Source organism: Podarcis muralis, chromosome 15, assembly GCF_964188315.1.
Source record: "Podarcis muralis chromosome 15, rPodMur119.hap1.1, whole genome shotgun sequence".
Classification (NCBI taxonomy): domain Eukaryota; kingdom Metazoa; phylum Chordata; class Lepidosauria; order Squamata; family Lacertidae; genus Podarcis; species Podarcis muralis.
In genome coordinates, this window is record NC_135669.1 from 41,560,201 (window position 1) to 41,585,011 (window position 24,811).

Consider the following 24,811-nt stretch of genomic DNA (forward strand, 5'->3'; position numbering starts at 1 on the left):
TCTCTGTCTGGCCCTCAGAACCCTCCCTGGACCATACCTCACAGGTCCTGCTTTGCATCCTTCTTGATTTTTTTGGCCTCACTTGGCTATATCCTTGAACTCCAATAATGCCTTTTGCTTGTTTGAATGGGGGATAGAGAATGTGTGGTAAAATTCACAATCCTTACTCCACCCACTTCTGTTTATAGTCCCACCCACCACTGACTCGTCTGCCCCGGAAACTCACCTAGAAAATAACTCAGCTGAACAAGTCCACCCCCAATACAACACACATGGGTGGCGCTGTGGCTTAAACCACAGAGCCTAGGGCTTGCCGATCAGAAGGTCGGTGGTTTGAATCCCCGTAACGGGGTGAGCTCCCGTTGCTCGGTCCCTGCTCCTGCCAACCTAGCAGTTCGAAAGCACGTCAAAGTGCAAGTAGATAAATAGGTACCGCTCCGGCGGGAAGGTAAACGGCATATCCATGCGCTGCTCTGGTTCGCCAGAAGCGGCTTAGTCACATGACCTGGATGCTGTCTGTGGACAAACGCCGGCTCCCTCGGCCTATAGAGCGAGATGAGCGTCGCAACCCCAGAGTTGGGCATGACTGGACCTAATGGTCAGGGGTCCCTTTACCTTTAATTCTCACTCAGCACTATTTTTCTAGAAAAAGAGGTACCCCAACTCACCATGGACACCTCCCTCGTTCTCTTATAATGGCAGCAGTGACCACCTGAGAGGTGGTGAGTTCTGGTGAGTTCCAACTGGGGGAAAAAGCAGCCTTCTTTTACTTCAAAGTAAGCAAGCTATAGGGACGCGGGTGGCGCTGTGGGTAAAAGCCTCAGCGCCTAGGGCTTGCCGATCGAAAGGTCGGCGGTTCGAATCCCCGCGGCGGGGTGCGCTCCCGTTGCTCAGTCCCAGCGCCTGCCAACCTAGCAGTTTGAAAGCACTCCCGGGTGCAAGTAGATAAATAGGGACCGCTTACTAGCGGGAAGGTAAACGGTGTTTCCGTGTGCGGCTCTGGCTCGCCAGAGCAGCGATGTCACGCTGGCCACGTGACCCGGAAGTGCCTCCGGACAGCGCTGGCCCCCGGCCTCTAGAGTGAGATGGGCGCACAACCCTAGAGTCTGTCAAGACTGGCCCGTACGGGCAGGGGTACCTTTACCTTTACCTTTAAGCAAGCTATAGGGTTGCACGCTTAGTTTATAAGATGGGACGTGGGTTTAAGTTAACTAACAAGTTTAAGTATAGCTCTGTTGCAGGTGTTTCTATTAGATCAAGGTCCTCCGGCTTGATAGATGTGCATGTATATTTTAAGGAACTGAACAGGGTGAAAGATTATGAATCGCTGGGGAAGTGTGTGTGAACTTCATATTGTCCAACTTATTTTTTAGTTGTTATTTTTTTAATATTGCCTTGTAGAGTATGAATGCCTTATTGATTTGTCAATCATCTGACTCACGCTGTAATTGTGATGTTTCGCTTATTCTTTAGCTGCTGGTTTGCTAACAGTACTTAATAGATTGTGATTGTTTTACTGATGGTTTGTTAATTATATGATGTGATTTATGCTGCCCTTGTGACGCTCTGTCATGTTATTTATTGTTTGTGAGCCGCTTTGGGATTCATTTGAATGGGAAACGGCACAGAAATGCAATCAAATCACTCAACTTCCAAAATGAAACTTTTCCATCATTTTTTATTATTATTCATTTGCGGTTCTATTTATAAAGATTAAACAAATCTGACCAAAAAGTACATATAATAATACTGAAATACAAAATTGATCTGTGGGGAAGCAGCCCAGAGGACGTGTTTCTGCGGCCAACTCACTGTAGCAAAACATTGGTATCAAACATCTAACAAGTCTTTTGCATGACAACCACTAACTTGACATGCAGTAGTTTTTGTTTTAAATATATATATATATATTTATATATATTTATATATACCGTATAATATATATTTTAATTTACATATGTACAGAGTCCAGGTAAAAAAAGGCTTTTGATAGAAAACGAAAAGGATCATGTACCCACGGAAATCAGCAGGAAGGTGCATGTGATCATATTGAGACACTGAAAACAGCTTATCTTTGAGATTTTTTTTTTTTAAAAAAAGGCATACAACTTGGCTGTTCCATGGGCCTCTTTACAAGCGATGTTGTTTCTGTACCTAGGAAAAATATTCTGTGGAGGGAAGTTATCCGGCACACCATCACCATAGAAGTGTGGTGGAAATATTTATTTTGCCCTATGCGGAAGAGTCACGTTGATGATGCAGACCGTGTGAGAAACGTCCCTGAAAGCCTTGGGTGTGTGTATGTGAAAATGCTTTCTTTTGTTTAAACAGGGGACTGCGATGCAAAGTCTACAACAGGCAGCTGTCTGCAAATGCCCCCTTTCTGCTTTTTCCCACCGGCAATAAGCAACGATGGGAAAACACACGAGAGGTATCTGAATGTGCCTCTGAAGCGCTTTCTCCAAACAGCTCATCGATTCAAAGTGCCAGATATTGCCTTTTCAAGTGCTTTCTGGAACACAACAGAAAATGATCTCCGCAGAGCCACCTGATGAAAATTGGCCACGATTTTGTTCACTGTCCGCCAAAAGAGCTTGAGGCTGAAAATGACTCCGTGAATGGTGATTTCCTGGATATGGCAGTTATTAAAGCATTGTTTGTGGCTGGGGAGGTGGAGAAGCCATTTTTAATGGAAGAATCCAGCTGATTGCAGAAAACATCTTTCCTTGTGCAAAATGAAATATACCTAGTTGGGTAACAAGTGCAGGACGGAGGTGTTAAGGAAAATTGGCAAGGCTTCCCCTGGAATACAAAATGTTGCAGAGAGATTTTGTCTGCAATCAGCATGTGGCTTATTTCTCCTCCAGTATGATCCACAAACAACAGTAGTTTTAAACCATGATGGCAGGAAGTGCTTTTTGCACTTCCTGTTTCCCAAGTACATGAGTCTTGCCCATGGGAGCAACATCTGAAAAGCATCAGTTTTTGTGGATTAGTATGCAAATAACTTCTTACAAATGGTGCTAAATCTGTAAACTAATCTCCCAGGATCCATAAAGGCATTGGGTTGTCTCCAACTATCTACTCAGTGTAGGGCCATTGAATTGAGTAGATCTACAGTAGCTGTGATTTCAATGGACCTACTCTGAGCAGGACTAGGGATGACTGGGTCTGTTAATTTCTGTTTCTCTTTCTTGCAGTCTTTGCTTCTCCAGATTTCTGCATCAGTTTGCAATTTATTTGTTTTTTTAAAAAAGTCTGCAGGAAAATTCACCAGCATCTTAGTGCAAATGCCTCCCTAACATACATGTTTTTGTATGCAATTTTGTCTGATAAGGGACACAGGTGGCGCTGTGGGTTAAACCACAGAGCCTAGGACTTGCAGATCAGAAGGTCGGCGGTTCGAATCCCCACGACGGGGTGAGCTCCCGTTGCTCGGTCCCTGCTCCTGCCAACCTAGCAGTTCGAAAGCACGTCAAAGTGCAAGTAGATAAATAGGTACCGCTCCTGCAGGAAGGTAAACAGCGTTTCCGTGCGCTGCTCTGGTTCACCAGAAGCGGCTTAGTCATGTTGGCCACATGACCCGGAAGCTGTACGCCGGCTCCCTCGGCCAATAAAGCGAGATGAGCGCCGCAACCCCAGAGTTGGCCACGACTGGACCTAATGGTCAGGGGTCCCTTTACCTTTACCTTTGCCTGATAAACACATTTTATAACTTATTTTCACTAACATATGCGGTGCTGTGCACGCATTTTCCTAATATACATATTACTGTATTTGATTGGAGAGCTGCGTTGTGAAATTCATAGAACTGTGAATTTCGAAGGACAGCTGCATTTCAGTTTGCATATTGTTTTTGAAAGCGCAGATCAGAGAGAATCTCCGTAAAATTTGAACGGAACCGAATTTCTCCTCCGTCCCTAATTATGACTACCTTTGGATACAAGCCATGAGATATGAGTTTGATGGTCTTCTGCAATGAATTCACATGAAAAACAACTCAGAACCTAACCACCCCCCAAAAAAAGACCTTTGCACTTGAAAGAAATCATAAAACTGATACAGAGAATAAATCTATTCTCTTTTAACTAGAGAGTCTATATTGTGCTAACAGAAGAATAATTCCTTTTTTTTAATAAGCCCAGCAGACCCGGTTTTTTAACATGTATTGACACTTGTGGAAGTCAGTGCTGGTCTTTGAATTCAGCTGCAGGCTGGACTTCCCAGCTGGGATGAAAATCCTTTGCGGACTCCGAGCTACAGAAGGGTCTACCCTAAACTTCTGTCTTGCAAAAGACTGGTGAATTGCTGAGAGAGTGTGTGTTGTTTGATGCCAGAGAACTGTGGTAGCCAAACAAGGAAGGCTTCCAGTTTCTCAGGTGTGTTAGCTGCACAAAAGTCAGGCCTCTGATCTCCCTGCTTGGATAATTCTCTGAAAACCAGCGAGAAGCCTTTGGCAATTCTTCAGCGGCCTCTCTCGTTTTCTCTTAACAGGGAAGAGGCCGGGGAAGATGAGGGTTCAAGAAGGTAGCGGTCGCTTCAGGTGAGTGACACAGCCCTTTGTGTTGTGGGTTGACCGTTTATGTTTTGAACAGATTGTCAAACACAGCGGCATGGAAGCTGCAGCCCTCAAGACGCTGAGCTCCAACTCCCAGAGCATCTGCTTATCGTGGAGATGTCCCCTAGGTTCAATCCCCAATGATAGGGCTGGGGAAAAAGACTCCCTGTAGGAAGCCCCCAGAAAGCTCCTGCCAGTCCGTGCAGACAATACTGAGCTGAATGGACCAACAGTCTGGGTATAAGGCAGCCTCCTACACTTTTAGGTCCCAGCGTGGCCAGTGGTCTGGGGAGCGATGGGAGTTGGAACCCAAAAGCATCTTGAGGGCCACAGCTTCTTCACCGCTTATCTAGCAGGACGGCTGAAATACTTCAGAGCAAAATTGAAAACAAACCACCCTCTGCCCACCCCCTACCCCGTCTCCCGCACATACACCGAGGACAGACAACAGCTAGAGATGTCACCGAGTATCTCTTGATTCGGAGAGTCAACAAAACACTTTGCATCAGTTACATATTACAAAAAAACCAAATGGAAAGAGGAAGAGCGAAAACCCCTAACCCATGTATCTATGTATCTATATTACTATATATTTGTGCATTCATGTTGCCACTGTGTTCACAAGGCAGCAAGGGACTGAATCCAGAATATCAAAGAAGTCACAGATCTAATGCATGCAGCCCTCTGGACCAACCCACCCCAAACACACACGCACACACACACACACAGAGAGAGAGAAAACCAACTTGCTGCAAGAGTAAATTCAAGGCATCCCAGAGAAATCTGTAGGACTGAAGCTTGCAAACAACAGGAAATAACAAGTTGTTGTGGGTTGTTTTTTTTGTGATTTTTTAAGGGGGGGGCGTGTAGCAGTGTCAAATAGTTCCCTGCAAATTGGCTGTAGCTGGGACCTTCCAAGCAAGGCCCGCCCCCTCTCAATCCTTGCCGACATGGGATCCCTCCCGTGGCATGAAGTAAACAGGAAATCTGAAGGCAGCCGTTGTTTCTTGGCCAGGGTTGTGTGCTATGCTCTTCCCAGGTATCCGGGGTGTGTCTGTGAGGTCAATCGCTGAGGAGGGCCCCCGGCAGCTCGTTTGTGAGCGTGTGCCAGTGCTCAATCTTCTTATCCTTGTTTTTTAAGCAGTCAAACCAGTGCTTCAGGCGCTCCCCTTTGGCATTGATCCCAAGCACCACGCCACCTGAGGGAGACAAATGAGAGACAAATGGGGCAGGCAGAACCTGGTGGCTGTTTATGCACCCCCCCCCCCAAAAAAAGGATCAATACAAAATTTGGATTTGCATCATGGTGTTATAAGAATTTTAAGGTCCCCATTGTCTCTTTCCTCACAAATCCTGTCTTAAGGGCACATTCAAGATATGAACAGGGTGTGAGCCTGTGACCTGTGATCTAGATTCAGGAATTCAGTAGTTATAATAACAAAAGAGGGGCCAAAACCCAGATAATACAATCAGGTAACTTGCCAGACAGGAGATAAACAACGCACTCGGATTTCTGCTGTAGACCGCCTTTTCTGTGATATAGGTATGATGTATTGGGAGAGGTGGTCCTGGGCTACTACACCGCTTCTGTGATGTATGTACGATGTTTCTGTGGGTGGTCTGGAGTTGGAGGGTGGGCAATTCACCCAAATCATGGTTTACCCCTGTAGTCTTCTAAAAACTGTGTGTATATTGGCTGTGGCTTCCTCTTTCAAGGAGGAAGGAGATAGCTCAGAGTATGAGACTCTTAATCTCAGGGGTTGTGGGTTCGAGTCCCATGTTGGGGCTCCTGAACTGCAGATTCCCACACTGCTGGGGTTGGTCTAGATGATTCTCGTGGTCCCTTCCAATTCTGCAATTCTGCGAATGGGGAAGCAGACCAAATTCTCACCTCCTGGACTAAGAACATGGAACCAAGACATAATTATTCTTCAGTTTTTGTACTTCTCCAAGTTTTGCAACATAGATTCTTGGCTCAGAAGAACTGCACCAGAATGCATTGCAAAATATGAATTTCAGGGGGCCAGTGCGGGTATTGAAATAAACTCTGTATTCAACATACTATTTTGTGATCAGATACATACAATTATGTATTGAAATACAAATTTTTGTATGGATATTTTTTGGTATGGGTTTTTTTTTTAATTACAGATTAATATGGAAATGGGATGGAAGGGGTTTAAAGAATAAACACAGGTGAAATTGTCATGCACTGGGAAATTAAATTGACAAGAGCTGAGCCCTCTATCCCTCGTGGGAAGATATTTAGTGGGAATCTGTGCAATCTGCTGTAAAGGTCATGCTGAATCCAGGTGACATTTAACAGTCCGGTGCCTTGACAATTAAACTATCAAAGCTTTGCAGGCCTCCCTTGGGAACCTCAGACTCACCAATAAAGTCGTTTGATTTGCCAATGTCATAGTCCCACACTGTCACCTCTAAGGTCTTCTTTGCCAAGTCACCGTGCTTAATCTCGTAGCAAAATTCCTGCAGCGGAAAGGGAATAAACTTGTATTCAGGATGTGTTTCCAAACTTCTCGCTCCTATCGTCCAGCACTCTTTCAATGAACCAGAGCTGCAAACTTGGTGGCGCACTGGAGAAATTGCAGTTTGCAGGGGTTGCTGGTTGGTGCCAATTGGGGCTGATAGTGCGAAAGTCTGGGAGCCCAAACAGGAGGCGGCGCCAGAGTGCTGGGGACTTTTTAGTTTAGAGGCAAGGTGAGTAAGAGTCAACCTGGTGGAAGTTTCTAAAATTACGCATGGAATTGAAAAAGTGGATAATTATATTTAATTTTTTTATCCTTCGTAATGCTAGAACTTGGGAACACCCAGTGAAGCTGAATGTTGGAAGAATCAGGGCACAGAATAGACAGTCCTCTTCATGCAGCACATAGTTAATCGGTGGAACTCCCTCCCACAAGGAGGTAGTGACGACCACCAACCTAAGTGGCTTTAAAAGAGGATCAGACAAATTCATGGAGGAGAAGGCTATTGCTGCCTACTAGCCACGGTGGCTCTGCTCTGCTGCCACGGTCAGAGGCAGCAATCCTTCTGAATACCAGTTGCTGGAAACCACAGGAGGGGAAAGTTCTCTTGTGCTCGAATCCTGTTTGTGGGTTTCCCATAGGGGCACCTGGCTGGTGTGATAGGAATTTTGAGGTCTTAGATATATGTTAAATGTTCATAAGTGTACCAACCAAGCACGTGCATAGATCAGCACAGGAAGACCGACCTGAAACCATTTTTGATTTCCAAACCTCAAATATTTCTCTGCAAGGTCAGAGTGGGAAACCTCCCCATTGCTTCTTTCCTCACAAATCCTGTCTTAAGGGCACATTTCAGATATGAATAGGGTGTGAGCCTGTGACCTGGCCCAGGAACTAAGTATTTATCACTACAAAAGACTGGCCAGGCTCCCCAGGCAATCAAATCAAGTGACCATTAAACAGGTAACCTGTGTGGGACGAGATAAACAAGTCACTCAGATTTCTGCTGTGGACCGCCTTTTCTGTGATGTATGTATGATGTATGGAGGGGTGGCCTTGAGCTCCAGGGCAGGGAATTCAAAATGTCTATATAAGGCCTTGCGCGCCATTGTTCTGGGTTCCTCCTCCCTCCTGCGTGTGGTGAGTGAGGACCCTGTTGCAACAGATCAATAAAGATCAGGCTTACTAGCTGTTTTGCTTCTCAATATTCTCTGGTTGGCCTCTGTTATTTTCTCCTACCAACAGGGAACCTACGTAAGGACTCTATATGGGCTCTTGGATACCCCATAAGGGGAAAAAAGGGCAGATTTTTGTTTACAACACTGGCCACTGTGAGAACAGGATGCTGGACTAGCCGGGCCAGTGGCCTGACCCAGCACGCTCCTCTTATGTTCTTAAGTTCAGTGTCAAGCAAGGGCCAACTCATTTTCACTTGGTGCCCATTTTCCTATCTGCTAAGTAGGAGGAATCTGACATGCAGTGCCAACCCTCTGGACTGGTTTTTTTAGTGGGAAGGCATGCAGTGGGATATTGGCTGAGAGCAGATGTGGGTCGGTGGGGCTGTGCCCCCTTCACCCTGATGGAGAAATGGTGGCCCTCCAGATAGTGTTGGACTCCAACTCCCAGCAGCCACCACGGCCAATGGCCAGGGATTATGGGAGTTGTAGTCCAGTGGCATCTGAAGTGTTCCATACCCCTGAAAGAAAAAAAATATGTGGAGCCTGGCATTTTGCTTGTTGCTAAGCTCACCACAGCAGCACTCCAGACCTGCTTCCGTCACCGCTTCAAGACTAGGGATGGGATGTCCTCAGTCTGAAACTTTGGAGACCAAAGTGTTGAGCTGGATGGACCAATGGTCAGAGTGTGTCACCCTCCTACATCCCTCCATCTAGGGCCCTTTCCACCTCCCATAGAACCGTAACAAACACCTGAAACCACAGCGACTTTACCTCATTGAATTCAGGGTTGAGTGTTTTCTTCTTCACCGCCGTCTTGTGTTTGGATTTCTTGTCTTCGTCCGGTTTCAAGTACCTGCAAGTGAAACCACACGCTGACGTATATTCTAGCCGTTATCCACATTGCAGGTTAAATAAAAAATGGCAACATGCATAAACAGAACACACAGAGACACACACACACACACACGGACAAAATCTAGGGCTGGGCGATATCCACTTTTCAACATTGTGATTGTTATAAGAATTCTAAGGTCCCAAATATAAAATAAAAGTTCATAAATGTACAAGGCGAACGCATACGTAAGTATATAAACCACGTGTCTGAAATAGTACAGGAGAGCAATCCTGAAGCCATTTTGACTCTCCCAGACCATTTTGACTCTCCCAAATTGACCTCAAATATTTCTCTGCGAGGAGAAAGGAAATGGGAGAGCCTCTCCATGGTCTTTTGCTTACCTGTCTTAAGTGCATATTTGTGTATGAATAGGGTGAGCCTGTGACCGGGATTCAGGATTTAAAGTATTTACCATCACAAAAGAATGGCCAGGCTGCCCAGGTAAAGAAACGGGTGACCATTAACAGATATCCTGGCAAACAGGATTTCTGCTGGAGACCGACTCCTTCTGTGATGTACTGTATGTATGATGTTTTTGTGGGTGGTCTTGAGCTACAGGGTGGGCAATTTCAAAAGTCTATAATAAGGGCTTGCACACCTTGGTTTTGGGTTCCTCCTCCCTCCTGCGTGTGGTGAGTGGGGACCCTGTTGCAACAGATCAATAAAGATCAGACTTACTAGCTGCTTTGCTTCTCAATATTTTCTGGCTGGCCTCTGTTATTTTCTCCTACCGATAGGGAACCCACTTAAGGACTCTATACAGGGTCTGGAATACCCCATAAGGGAAAAGGAGCAGTTCCCCCCCCTATAACACGATGCATCACCAGCTAAACATCCTGATATAGTGAGGCATTGTTCTTCCTCCTCCAGCACCCAGAGTGCAGAGGAATGAATGAGCAGCCTTGGCCCCAGTCTTGGCGGGAGCAACAGCAATTTCATCCCAGAGCCCCAGGGCCGATGGAGCTGGTTTCTCCCTCCAGAAGTGGAGGGACTCAGGAGCGACAGCGGTTTCACCTGCAATATACCGCTGGGTAAAGGCACCACTGGGGACGCGGGTGGCACTGTGGGTTAAACCACAGAGCCTAGGGCTTGCCGATTGCAAGGTTGGCGATTCAAATCCCTGCGACGGGGTGAGCTCCCGTTGTTCGGTCCCTGCTCCTGCCCACCTAGCAATTTGAAAGCACGTCAAAGTGCAAGTAGATAAATAGGTACCACTCCAGCGGGAAGGTAAACAGTGTTTACCTTGTAGCCACATGACCTGGAAGCTGTATGCCAGCTCCCTCGGCCAATAAAGCGAGATGAGCGCCACAACCCTAGAGCCAGCCACGACTGGACCTAATCGTCAGTGGTCCCTTTCCCTTTACCTTAAAGGCATCATTGCACTCTGGCCCTCAAACTGGTCCTGGGCGATGTATTGACACATCACCCAGGCCCAGTACAATCAGAAATTGTTAACAGAAATAACTGAAAAACTCCAAATGGTGCCGTCTGGAGGTGCTTTCTCCACCTCGCCTAACGGCGGGGCCAGGTGCCAGAGCTGCAGGGTGGGTGGGAATTAGGTTACTTTGGAGAATAAGCAGATGTCTCTGAGAGGCACTTAGCAAGCCAAGATTTGGATTAGGCGGGGAGAGAGAGGAGAACGGGTGATGGTTTTTCATCCATGAAACCTAATTAGGAGTATCAAAGCAGGAGGGGTGTTGTGTACGGAAAGTGTGTGTGTGTGTGTGTGTGTGTGTGTGTGTGTGTGTGTGCCTGCCTGCTGCACAACGTACAGACCTCAAGGCCTGGCCTGGATCATTTCAAGGAAGAGATCCTGAGCTGTCAGTCAGTTGGCCGAGGCCTTCGGAGTTACAGCCACCAGGATATCTCCATGGCTGTAAAACAGGGCTGGGTTGGAGTTCCTGGCCAGAACAGGCCTCAGGACTCTTCTCACACCACACTCCTCCTCAGGCCACGCCCCTCAACCCAGGCCACGCCCCTACTTCACGTCCTTCTTGAGTGTCTTTGCCTGGATGGAAAAACATCCTTGAACTCTGATCTTCGCTTGTCTGGAGGGAGGACAGAGGTTGTTTGCGTGCAGAAACTAGCCTATTGTTGTGATAAGAATTTAAAGGTCTTCTTCTTGTTGTTGTTGTTTAGTTGTTTAGTCATGTCTGACTCTTCGTGACCCCCTGGACCAGAGCACACCAGGCACTCCTGTCTTCCACTGCCTCCCGCAGTTTGGTAGCTTTGAGAACACTGTCCCATCATCTCGTCCTCTGTCGTCCCCTTCTCCTTGTGCCCTCCATCTTTCCCAACATCAGGGTCTTTTCCAGGGAGTCTTCTCTTCTCATGTATTGGAGCCTCAGCTTCAGGATCTGTCCTTCCAGTGAGCACTCAGGGCTGATTTCCTTAAGAATGGAGAGGGTTGATCTTCTTGCAGTCCATGGGACTCTCAAGAGTCTCCTCCAGCACCATAATTCAAAAGCATCCATTCTTCGGCGATCAGCCTTCTTTATGGTCCAGCTCTCACTTCCATACAACACTACTGGGAAAACCATAGCTTTAACTATACGGACCTTAGATATGTATTAAATGTTCATAAATGTACCAACCAAGCACGTACATAGATCAGCACAGGAAGACCGACCTGAAACCATTTTTGATTCCCAAACTGACCAAATATTTCCCTGCAAGGAGGGAGGGGGGTCAGGGAGCCTTCCCATTGTCTCAGGAATTGAGTGCCGTATTTTTTGCTCTATAACACGCACCTAACCACAACACGCATGTAGTTTTTAGAGGAGGAAAATCCGTAGGCATGCCACCTACTTGCTTCATTTTTTGGGAGAAAGGCCACAGTGGGGGAGCAACTGTTTCACAGGCAGCAGGTCCGGGCTTCAATCCCAGGCATCTCAAGGGAGGGCTGGGGAAAGAGTCCTTGCCTGAAAAACTGGAGAGCCTCTGCTGGTCAGTGCAGTCTATCGGGTTGCAAGTAGCCAGATCAGGCTATCCTGATCAACCTTGTAGTACCAGATTCTGCCTCTCCTTGGCGCTGCGTTCACGGCCAGCTCCACGGACTCCGACAATCAGTCCTAAACTTTCTCTCCAAAGACGCATTTCTAAAGCTATTCTTAGAGTGCTTCCTTTAGCCAGGAAATGCAAAAGCCGGGAGAGATAACTAGGTTTTCTTTAGCATCCTGTGAACTGGCCACGTTGAGTCAATGCTGGTCTTTGAATTCAGCTGCAGGCTGGACTTCCCAGCTGGGATGAAAACCCTTTGTGGACTCCGAGCTACAGAAGGATCTGCCCTAAACTTCTGTCTTGCAAAAGACTCTGGTGAGTTGCTGAGAGTGTGTTGTTTGATGCCAGAGTACTGAAGTAGCCAAACAAAGAATGCTTCCGGTTTCTCAGGTGTGTTAGCTGCACAAAAATCAGGTCTTCCGCTTCTTCTGGAGCAATTGGAGGTTCCAGTGAAGAGGATCTGCCTCTGATCTCCCTGCTTGGATAATTCTCTGGAAACCAGTGGTAATTCTTCAAAACAGCCTCTCTCATTTTCTCTTAACAGAGAAGAGGCTGAGGAAGAAGGGGGTTAAAGAAGGTAGCGGTCGCCTCAGGTGAGTGACACAGCCTTTTGCATTGCGCGTTGACCTTTTACGTTTTGAACAGATCATCGAACACAGCGGCATGGAAGCTTTGGCCCTCAAGACGCTGAGCTCCAACTCCCAGAGCATCTGCTTATCGTGGAGACGTCCCCCATGCTCCATCCCCAATGATAGGGCTGGGGGAAAAGACTCCCTGCCTGAAACCTCAGAGCGACTGCCGGTCAGTGTAGACAACATTGAGCCAGATGGAGCAATGGTCTGGCTCTGTATTAAGGCAGCTTCCTAGGGAAATGAGTTTGATGAAAATTGACTTTCTGCTACATGCTTTGCACAGAATTGTGCAAAGATCACTAGGGGGAAAAAAGGTTTGTGAGGATGACAGTGTGGCTGGTCCCAGGCAGATGGCTGCGTCGCTCAACAAGGCAGCGAGTGTTTATGAATCTTGGCAGAAAAGCGAGACCTTGATAGTGAGGTGGGATCACACCCCGAGAAAGAGGGAGGGAGGGGAACCCAATGTGTGAGATTGATGGCAGGGATCCGTGGACACCTTCCCTTTGCAGAAAGGCAGCTGGAGCCTCTTAGTTCAAGGTGGGGGGAGACAGCGCAGGAGGATGGGCCTTGATCAAAGAAGGCCTCTCCTCCTCCCAGAGGGCAGGGGTTGTGAGCGGGAGCAGCTTCCCGCTGGGGGGCAGGGAGGCGTGCTCATTTCCCTGCTCCTGATTGCTTCTGCTGCCACGGCCAAGCCTTCCAGCCAACCAATAGGGCCAGCTGGTGGGCGGGGCTGGTCGCATTTAAACAGCCGGGGCAGCGCTCAGCTCCCAGTCTGTTCCTACTTTCTTCGGATCTCCCGTCCTCCCTCCCTCTTAGGTTAGCTTCTTTTTGCGTATTGACCTTGCTATGGACTTCAGTTGGTTGCCTTGGTTGCCCAAGGGGCCCGGTAGGACAAATTTGGCAAATTGGCACCAGCCTCTTGGTTTTTCGCCTACCTCGTAGCAATTCGTCACAATTTTCTGGTATTGGCGGTTAGGCATTGGAATATGTGTTCTGTGTTGGAGGATTGGGTATGGGCCATTATCTACCCTGTTAAGTTGTGGGTGAATATATCAGACAACACAGCGATTCTTCAAACAGCTCTTGTTTATTCACAGGCCAAAACAGAACTGAACTGAAGGGTTCAGTCAGCCTGCTATATAGAGCTCCAGTACAACATAACTGTAACAATTTTCTAAAACTATCCAATCACTGAACGTCACTTTCAATCCCTTATTTGCATAACTATCTACAGTATGCCCCTGCTGGTCCAGGGTGAGAACTTCAGTACATAACATACCCCTCCTCTTTGGGGTATTCCGTTAAAGGAATCCGGCGGTCGTGGATCCTGTCCGATGCCCTGCTGGTGCGTAGGGCCATGGCACGACCCCTGGTGACGTCATGGGGGAGCTTCCAGTTGTATTTGCTTCAACAGGCTCCTCCCATTGGTTGTTAACCCTGATATGACTCCCGGCTGTGCGGGGTGGAGTCTAGTATTGCTGTTTCATCCAGTGTCTAAGCCAAATACTACTCACATGCTGCAACCAATAAAAGTTGTGGCCTAATTTTGCCCATTAACCTAAAATACTGTGTCTTTGTGTCTTATTATACTCCTATGCGGCTGGCGGGTCCTCGACTCACAAATGATAGGTGCGATAACCACCACAGATAATTGTTGGCACCCGTCTGTCTTGAGAGACAATGGAGTGCACCTCCAGGGGTGAAATCAAGCAGTACTGAAGTAACCTCCCTGGGGCGCAAGCTTGGGCAGTGTGTATGGAGGTCCTGGGCTGCCCAGACGACGACCCACCTCTCAACCAAAGAAAAGCAGAGGAAGATGTTTGGCACCAGCTTGGCAGCAGGAGCTGCCAGAAGGAGGCACCACCCATCTTAGGAACTCCACTCCAGATTTGTGTAGGATTTATTCCTTAGCCCTTTCTTCTCCTGAAGATATGAAGTAGAGCCTACTGAATCAGGCCAGTGGCCCATCTACTGCAGCATCCTGCTCCCACAGTGGTCAGTCTGATGCCTCCAATGGGAAGCCCACAAACACTGTCCTTGCAATCCATTCGTGACAACAGACGATTGCTCTGGTTATATTCTTGCAAGCCAATCATAACAACAACAATAAATTATTACCATTATTATACTTATACCATCATTTGTTTGTTTAGTTTAAAAATGTGTAGACCACTCTCCGTACAGAATAACAGGGCGAGCACCGCAAAACAGTAATTGTATGGAAGTGAGAGCTGGACCATAAAGAAGGCTGATCGCCAAAGAATGGATGCTTTTGAATTCTGGTGCTGGAGGAGACTCTTGAGAGTCCCATGGACTGCAAGAAGATCAAACCTCTCCATTGTGAAGGAAATCAGCCCTGAGTGCTCACTGGAAGGACAGATCCTGAAGCTGAGGCTCCAATACTTTGGCCACCTCATGAGAAGAGAAGACTCCCTGGAAAAGACCCTGATGTTGGGAAAGATGGAGGGCACAAGGAGAAGGGGACGACAGAGGACGAGATGGTTGGATAGTGTTCTTGAAGCTATGAACATGAGTTTGACCAAACTGCGGGAGGCAGTGGAAGACAGGAGTGCCTGGCGAGCTCTGGTCCAGGGGGTCACGAAGAGTCGGACACAACTAAGCGACTAAACAACAAACCATGTTTATAATTCAGTCATCACAGTTCTTATTATTGTCGTGATTATGCTTACAACCCAGTGATCACACTTATTATTATACTCTTATGGTACTCACAACTGATTACAGCAACATAAATGTTGGGAAAGGTTCACAAGTGATTGGGATGTCTGTGTGGAGTGATTCCCAGAGTTCCCTGGGAAGAGGGATAGATTGTTGAACCACTCTGGAAATTGTAGCTCGCTGAGGGTAATGAAAGTCTCTTAATGACGCTCTGAAGCTTTAATTACACTTCCCAGAAATCTTTGGGGGGTGCCATGACTGGTTAGAGTACTATGAAAAGTGCTTAAAATGTATAGTGCAGATGGGGCCCAAAAGACGGGTTTCTTGTCCCAGCTGAGCCTCCCTTGGGCACCGAGACCTTGCTGAGATCTTGTGCATTACTGTATCCTTGACTTGTCCTTCGATCCTGACTCCCGGCTTGTTCCTCGGTCCTAGCCAGCAGTGCAGTGGCAAATTCAAAAGTGCTGGATCCCTACATGATAGCCACAGCCACACGCCCTGCTAGGATCACACAATAATCTCGTAATTGTACAACAATAATAATTAGGGGTGCCAAACTGACAACTGTACGGTGCACATACAGGAGCAATTGATTTGTGGAGTGCTCCGATACCTTCTTTGGGAGTGACTTGAGCTGTGTTTTCTGCACGGTTCCATTGCGCCTAACAAAACTTGCGTTCCACATTCTCTTGAAATTGAATCCTCTTGTCTTTTCAATGTTCCAAAATGTTGGGGCAGAAGAACAACTCCACACGTCAGTGTGTTTCCTATTTCCAGAGGGACTCTAGGAGCCTGTCCTCAGCGACTGACTCACATCCTTTGACTGATTGGCCCCAGCCAGCAAACAAAGACTTCTTCCCAGTGACTAAAAAGCTCCCCTTTCGTCCCAGTTGGACGGTTCTAGGATGCTGGAGACAGCCTCCCTGCTGCAAAAATAGTAATGGGCCTTTGACCCGCCCTCCCCACGGACCCAGACAACCACACCTCTGGTCCTAACTACAGACCCTGCGGTGTCCGTCCGTCCTCTGCTCTGGCCATCATGCAAATTGCTGACTCAGCCACTTTGCACCCTGAACTGTGACTCAGCTCAGCTTCCCAGAAAAGATTCCGAATCTAATTACCACTTCCTCCTCCCTCGGAGCAGCCATGGAGATAATTACCCATCAGCCACACTGATGGAACAGATGGACTGCTTCTGGCAGAGTAGTTCAGGTGAGAGGAGCAGCAAAGCCTTCTGCACTATTATTTTTCGGGACAAATCAGCCTAATTACAGACACTCGCAGAAGCAGAAGCTCAGGGCTGGGAAGAAGTGATGGGCAGAGCAGCAAGACCCAACTTTGAATCCCTAAATGGCCACAAAGCTCTCCGGCGGAGGCAGGGGACCCTAGGCTAATTGCTATCTCCTAGCCTGCCCCAGGGACGCAGGTGGCGCTGTGGGTTAAACCACAGAGCCTAGTCGGCGGATCAAATCCCTGCGACGGGGTGAGCTCCCCTTGCTCGGTCCCTGCTCCTGCCAACCTAGCAGTTCGAAAGTAGGTCAAAGTGCTAGTAGATAAATAGGTACCGCTCTGGCAGGAAGGTATACGGCGTTTCCGTGCGCTGCTCTGATTCGCCAGAAGCGGCTTAGTCATGCTGGTCACATGACCCGGAAGCTGTACGCCGGCTCCCTCGGCCAATAAAGCGAGATGAGCGCCACAACCCCAGAGTCGGCCACGACTGGACCTAATGGTCAGGGGTCCCTTTACCTTTACCTTAGCCTGCCCTACCTCACAGGGTGGTCGTGGGGAGGAAACTGGCGGGGGGAGGAGAGTGGGAGAGATCCTGCAAGGTACTCCTTAGAGCACATATGGGGTATTTTTTCTAGCTTGAAGGTGGCACTTGCTTGTAAGGAAGTTTCCAAGGTGGGGCAAGGTGGTTCAGAGACCCAGCCCTTGTGGGTGGGGTATAGAGTGGGGCCAGCGAATGACGTGACTTATAGAGAGGGGGCATGGCCCGGGGAGAGTCTTGGGGGCCAGATAGAGAGGCACAGAGGGCCGGATTCAGCCAGAGGTTCCCCACTCTGCCTTAGAGCTGTTCCACCAGGCCTTTGGCCAAGGCACAGCCTGACCCCCTCCTTTGGTAATCCTCACAGAACTCTAGCCCAATGCTTGCCATTAATTTGATTTTGGATTGATTTTAAAACGAATTGATTTTAGAATGCTGTGTTACTTTTATTGTTGTTAGCCGCTCCGAGCCCGGCTTCGGCTGGGGAGGGCGGGGTATAAATAAAATTTTATTATTTATTTTATTATTAGAAGAGGGGTGAGATCTTAGAAGAGCTGGAAGGGACGGCAGGGGTCATCTAGTCCAGCCCACTGCAATTCAGGATAAAAAGTAGATTGCAATTAAATAATGGCAAGTCCGTTTCCAGCCCTGGCCTCTGTGTAGAGTGTGAAGCTAGGGACCTCCTCCTCCTCTCCAAAAGCTATGAACTGGACTCCCCCAAACCACATTATCCCATTTTGGGATCAGGGAAGGAACCTTCTGCACCTCCAAAGAATTCTAGTGAAATTGTGGGGGGTTCTGTTTGGACTTAATTTACACGTGTCGGGGTTGGTCTAGATGCCCTCTAGGGATCCCACTTTCCACTCCCTATGATTCCTAGAAGCAAGCTTGGCCCATGATCCTCGTGCGGTAAATATGATCTCCAGATTACGCCGCTGAAGTGGTGGCAGTCGGGATGGGGGGAAATCGACACTCCTCAGGAAAGGCAAACTGCAGCTGCTGCCTCGTTTGCATATCTTAATGAGATCAATTAATTTCGGCAAGGCAGGGCAAACAGACCGAGGTGGGGTGGGGAGGGGGAGGAAGGAAGCAGCAAAGAGAGGAGAGAAAGCAAGGGGGGGGGAATTGGCAGTCTTGGGGGGAAAAGGTTCAACTGGCTGCCATTCCACCACCATCTGGTAGAGGTCACCATTCTCCCACGGCTGAACACCCCAGAATGGCTCTGTGTCAGGGATGGAGAACCGAGGGCCTGCAGATATCGCTGGACTCCAACTCCCAGCATCCCTGGTCATTGGGTATGCTGTCCACTGGGGCTGATGGGAGCTGGAGACCAGCAACAGCTGGAGGGCCACAGGTTCCCCTAGGTAAAGGTAAAGGAACCCCTGACCATTAGGTCCAGTCATGGCCGACTCTGGGGTTGCGGCGCTCATCTCGCTTTACTGGCCAAGGGAGCCGGCGTACAGCTTCCGGGTCATGTGACCAGCATGACTAAGCCGCTTCTGGCAAACCAGAGCAGCGCACGGAAACGCTGTTTACCTTCCCGCCGGAGCGGTACCTATTTATCTACTTGCACTGGTGTGCTTTCAAACTGCTAGGTTGGCAGGAGCAGGGACTGAGCAACGGGAGCTCACCCCGTCGCGGGGATTCGAACCGCCGACCTTCTGATTGGCAAGTCCTAGGCTCTGTGGTTTAACCCACAGCGCCACCCGCATCTCAGCAGGTTCCCCTACCCCTGGTCAAAGAAGAGGCGTTCCCCTCTCTCAGGCATGGGTGCTTCTTTCAAAGAGAGGCATTCCTCCATCTCTCATTTGCAGCAAGGAGGGGGAAGCCTGTGCCTCCTCCCCATAAGGGGAAAGGGGCAGATTTTGTTTACAACACTCACTTGTGCCCAGATTTAGAAAAAGTTAAGTTTTACAGAGTCGTTTATGTGTTGTTTAGGCCGTTTTTGCTGCCGCACACACACGCCACCAGCATGTGGCCCCCAAAGACTTCATCCTTGCCCTAGTCCTGAAAATGACACACACACATCCCCATTATTTTTGTTTGTGTGGTCTTGCGCCTTCTTCTGTGGCCTTATTTTTGCGAGGGTTATTATCATTTAATCGCCAAGCTTTTTCCAGAGGCTGAGGGCTTCTGAGCAACACTTTGTTTTCCCTGAGAACATAAGGATGCAATTGCTACTCTGAACCAAGACGCACTCTGAAGCGGTTGTGGGGTTTTTGTGTGTGTGCTACGAAATCTCCCGCCCCCGTCTTGTGCACAGCAAACAACTGGCGTGATTCAGCTCCCGTTGCTTTCTCACTTCCACCAATCTGTTCCTGCTCCGTTCGTTCTCCCCGGCGCCTTCTCCCTTTGTCACAGGCTCACTTGACTTTGCAACTTCTGCATTGTCTCCAGCAAAACACATCGTGGGCAGGCAATGCGCAGAACGCAAAGCCTTTAAAGCAGTGTTTCCCAACCACTGTTCCGCGGCACACTAGTGTGCCGCGAGATGTTGCCTGGTGTGCCGCGGGAAAAATTAAAAAATTGAAAGATTTTTTTTTTAAAGTCAAATTTTCGATTGGGGCGCCGTCACTAGATGACCCCTGGGGTTCCCTCCCTCCCTCCCGCTCTGCGCCTCCCTCCTCCTCCTCCGGGGAGGCCCTTCCTGGCTCTCGGCCAAGGCTTGGCGGCTGTCACTCACTCACTCGCTCGCCCACCCGTCCCTCCATCCCTGCACCCGGCCTCTCCCCCTCCGTCCCCGGCGCGGGGGCTGCCGGGATCCGTAGTCCCCTCGCCCTTGGGCTCCGCGCCCGCGCGGGGTGCACAAACTACGTTTCCCAGCATGGCCTGGCGGGCCGGGCGTTTTGTTTGAAGCGCTCTTCTCCCGGCCATGGAATGAGCGCGGCGGCGGCGGCCGGGCGGGCAGGGGCTCTTCCGCGCAGACCCCGCACAGCCTGCCTGCGCCCCCGCGGAGATCGGGCGGCAGGATGGAGCCCGGGGATCCCCGCGGAGGCGGAGCGGCGGAGGCGGAGGCTGCCCCCCAGGTAGGGCTGCGTCGGGGGTTTTTAATTTTTGCAATGCTGCATCCGCGCCGGAGGGGACGCATCGGACCGCGGGGAGACCCCTTTGCGGGCGTGCAAGGCAATGCATGCGTGCAGGCGTTGCATGGAGTGCAGTGCAATGCAATTGCAACGCGGCGCCCTGCATGCATGTATGCATGCAACTTCCACCGGCGCTCCGGACTTGGCAGGTGAGGGGGGTCCCCAGTGGGCGGCAGAGAGAGCCGGGAGGGCGAAGGGGAGCCGGGGGAGCAGCGCTGCTCCCCGAGCCGAGCCCGGGGGGAAACTTCGGCGTCGTTGCGCCGGGTGTTGGAAGCGGAGGCTGGCGGGGGCCCCTCACCTGCAAAACCTGGTCGCCTCTCATATATTTTGTGCATTGCATTCATCGCCCGCTTTCTCCTCCAAGGAGCTCCCGGGGGCACGCGTGGTTCTCCCCGTGTTATCCTCGCAACAACAGCCCTGCGAGGTGGGTCAGGCGAGTGGCCCAAGGGAGCACCCAGGGATTGTCCTGGCCAGGTGGGGTGATTTGAACCCTGCTCTCTGCCCGGTCTTCGTCCTCATTTAGCCCCCATATGTGCATGACTGTGCATGACTGAGGTTTTCCCCCCTCGTCTTGGCTATGGTGTGAGTCTGTGCTGTTAATTAATGGGGTTCTGCCTTCGGAGAAGATGAGCCAGCCCTCAAGGAGGTGATTATGTAATTTGCTAGCAATTCATGTCCCTCCCGGTGTGACACTGCGCGCTGACGTCACGGGGCTGTAATGGTGGTGTGCCTCGAGATTTTTTTCATGAAACAAGTGTGCCTTTGCCCAAAAAAGGTTGGGAAACACTGCTTTAAAGGGCTGCCTGGCCTGCCCGCCGAAAGCAAGGCAAAGTGTGCAAAACAGAAGAGACATTCCTCCCAACTCCCCACACCTCTCCAGGATCGTGGCCATTTCCACTATGCGCTTTTTATTGGTTTCCAGAGTGACTTCCGTACTATAAGCAAAAACCAAGATTATCCCTCCTTATCTTATCCAGGCTAAACAGACCCAGCTCCTTCGAGCGCTCCTCATCAGGCTTGGTTTCCACACCCATGACAATCTTTGTCGCCCTCCTCTGCACACCTTCCACATTCAACATCCTTCTCAAATTGTGGCGCCCAGAAGAATAATAGTTTGGATTTGATATCCCGCTTTATCACTACCCAAAGGAGTCTCAAAGCGGCTAACATTCTCCTTTCCCTTCCTCCCCCACAACAAACACCCTGTTAGGTGAGTGGGGCTGAGAGACTTCAGAGAAGTGTGACTGGCCCAAGGTCACCCAGCAGCTGCAGGTGGAGGAGCAGGGAAGCGAACCCGGTTCACCAGATTACGAGACCACAGCTCTTAACCACTATACCAAACCGAACACTGGACTCCAGGCAGAATAGAATCCATTGGGTCTCTGGCCCCACCAGTCCCTCTGGGCACAGGCTAGGTACCCTGCCCGTACGGGCCAGTCTTGCCAGACTCTAGGGTTGTGCGCTCATCTCACTCTATAGGCCGGGGGCCAGCGCTGTCCGCAGACACTTCCGGGTCACGTGGCCAGCGTGACATCGCTGCTCTGGCAAGCCAGCGCAGCACACGGAACACCGTTTACCTTCCCGCTAGTAAGCGGTCCCTATTTATCTACTTGCACCCGAAGGTGCTTTCGAACTGCTAGGTTGGCAGGCGCTGGGACCGAACGACAGGAGCGCACCCCGCCGCAGGGATTCGAACCGCCAACCTTTTGATCGGCAAGTCCTAGGTGCTGAGGCTTTAACCCACAGCGCCACCTACTAAACTTTTAAGTAGACTGTGTAGAAGAGGTGCAGCCATAGATTTGTGGTAGAGCACATGTATTGAATGTGGGTGTTATGTACTGAGTTGAATATGATCCAAAATGCAGCAGTCTGATTGGTCCTAGAACAATAGGCTTCAGAATGCAGTAGTATGATTGGTCCACAGGAGCCACCCAATCTAGCTCCAGGTGGAAGTGAATCCGCAACCTTATTGGCCTACAGAAGAATACCGGAATTAGCCAATCACGTGGGGCCCACTGTGTAAATAATGTACATAAAGCAGACATTCTGGGGGAACTTCCATTCCTCCTCACCACTATGAGCTGAATAAAGAGCATGAAATCCACTCTCGACTCCGAGTATATTTCAGTGGAAGACCTCAGTTTTAATCCTCAGCTCCTCCAGGTTTTTTTTTAGTGCTGTCGGACTACAACTCCCATAATTCCTGGCCACTGGCCATCCTGCCTGAGGCCGGAAACTGGAGGACATCTAGAAACATCTGGAGGAGAACAACAGGTTGGGGAAGCCAGAGCAGGGTGATGCAAGGTTCTTTTTAACCTTGTGTGTGTTTGTTAGCTCTGGTTACGTATCTAAAAATAATAAAGTAATATTTTTTTTTTTAAAAAAATTCTATTCAGAAACAAATCAAGCTGCATTCCATGGGGCTGACACCCCAGGAAAGTGAACAGAGATTTGCAGGCTTCATTTGAGGTGCAGGGCTCAAAGCGTTCCTTCCTCGGTGCTTTTAATTAAGCAAGGATGCTGTTTTATGGCTGCTGGGGATATTTTTCAACACTGCTAGGGCTTTTGTTTAATTCTGCCTTCATCGTTTTATTACTGCGTTCTTGAAATGTATTTATTGCTCTGTTGGTTTCCATTTCATTTTGCGGTGGGTGTTTTTTTTATGTTTGTCATGTTCCTTGTGTAAGCCACCTTGTGCAACTTTCACAAAGAGGGGGGGGATCTTTGCAAGGCTGGGGGCTGTGTTCCCTCACCCATGTACCCATGGCTGGAGGGGCCAGAGGCAAAAGGGGTGGAGCCATGGGTGTGACTCTCACCTGTGCACTGTAGGCTACATTCCAGTCAGGCAAAATTCAGAAATTTATACACGCTTATCAATATTTGTGCTTTTGAATTCTGGTGCTGGAGGAGACTCTTGAGAGTCCCATGGACTGCAAGAAGATCAAACGCATCCATTCTTAAGGAAATCAGCCCTGAGTGCTCACTGGAAGGACAGATCCTGAAGCTGAGACTCCAAGACTTTGGCCACCTCACGAGAAGAGAAGACTTCTTGGAAAAGACCCTGATGTTGGGAAAGATGGAGGGCACAAGGAGAAGGGGACGACAGAGGACGAGATGGTTGGATAGTGTTTTCGAGGTTACCAGCATGAGTTTGACCAAACTGCGGGAGGTAGTGGAGGACAGAGGTGCCTGGCGTGCTCTGGTCCATGGGATCACGAAGAGTCGGACACGACTAAACGACTAAACAACAACAACATCAATATTTGGGCAAGAAAAGGCATTATCACAATCCAAGGACACATTTCTGGCCAGGCAAATATGCTTAATTAAGTTGCAATGCAGGGCTGGTGGGGGGTGGAGCCGGGTGAGGGGCCTAGAGTGGGAGTCCCAAGGGCCACACAGAAGGCCTCGAGGGCCACATCCCTGCTTTAACACATACAGTGAAGGGTAAAGGGATATAAATATGCACAACTAAATAAATAAAGGACTCTGAGCATTGCCTGGACCTGCAGGTTAAAGTCTCGTGCCTTGGATAAAAGGAACAGTGTTTAATTTTGAGGAAGACCAAGCACACATTTCCAAATCGAGTTGAAACCGAGAGAGGGGTTCTGGGGATCTGCCGCAAAAACCATGCTGCCTGCTGGTGGAAGTGCCTGTTTGCTCCCAGTAGCCTCAGCTTGTAGATTGGTAAATAAACCAGACCCGACAAAATATTACAAATATAGAACCTATTCGTGCTCAAGGCAAAGCCTATTTTGCTTCTTGTTTTATCGCCATTGTCCAGATCACAACGTTACCTAACTATACCTAACTATACACTGTTTGAAGTGCTGAGATATCTGTGGATATTTTCATGAACATCTCCTTGAGATGCACATGTGGAAGGAAATCAATAATTGGCACAAAGGGATGCTTTAACCTATCAATTTTGGTTTCCCATCTTCCCCGATCTGAATTTCTCTTCTCCACATCCCCGCAGCAGTCTGCATTTGTAAAAAAAAGTACTCATGACAATTTGTCAGCATTTTAGTGCAAATTTCTCTACACACCCCTGCAAGCAGTTTTCCCCAATATAATGCATTTTATATGTTGCTTTCGCTTACACATGCCTCTTTATGCCCATTTCCCCCTAAAACGGTGTTCTTAAACTTTGGGTTCCCAGGTGCAGTTGGACTAAAGTTCCCATCATCCACAGCCAACTTAGCCAATGGTCAATGATGATGGGAGTTAGATTTCAACAACGCCTGGGGACACAATGTTGAAGAACGCTGTTCTAATACAAGGATGTTTGTACGTATTGTTTAGTTGGCAAACTCGTGAAATCCAGAGAGGTGTGAATTTTGAATAATAGTCGTGTTTCAGTTTATGTATTTATTTATTTTTGGGAGGGGAGGAAGAAGTGTGAATTATGTAAAGGTAAAGGGACCCCTGACCATTAGGTCCAGTCGTGGCCGACTCTGGGGTTGCGGCACTCATCTCACTTTACTGGCCGAGGGAGCCGGTGTACAGCTTCCGGGTCATGTGGCCAGCATGAA

General features: G+C 49.0%; 1 protein-coding gene across 1 annotated transcript in view; it reads right to left on the minus strand.

Moving 5' to 3' along the window:
• Positions 1-1,658: 1,658 nt before the first annotated feature.
• Positions 1,659-24,811, minus strand: part of DOC2B (double C2 domain beta) — a 124,742-nt gene continuing 101,589 nt past the window's right edge. Inside the window, exons 7-9 of the mRNA XM_028707577.2 lie at positions 8,994-9,075; positions 6,949-7,045; positions 1,659-5,757 (exon numbers count right to left, since the gene is read on the minus strand). Of these exons, the coding sequence (XP_028563410.2) occupies positions 5,621-5,757; positions 6,949-7,045; positions 8,994-9,075 (316 nt within the window). The 3' untranslated portion in view covers positions 1,659-5,620. The remainder of the gene's footprint in view (positions 5,758-6,948; positions 7,046-8,993; positions 9,076-24,811) is intronic.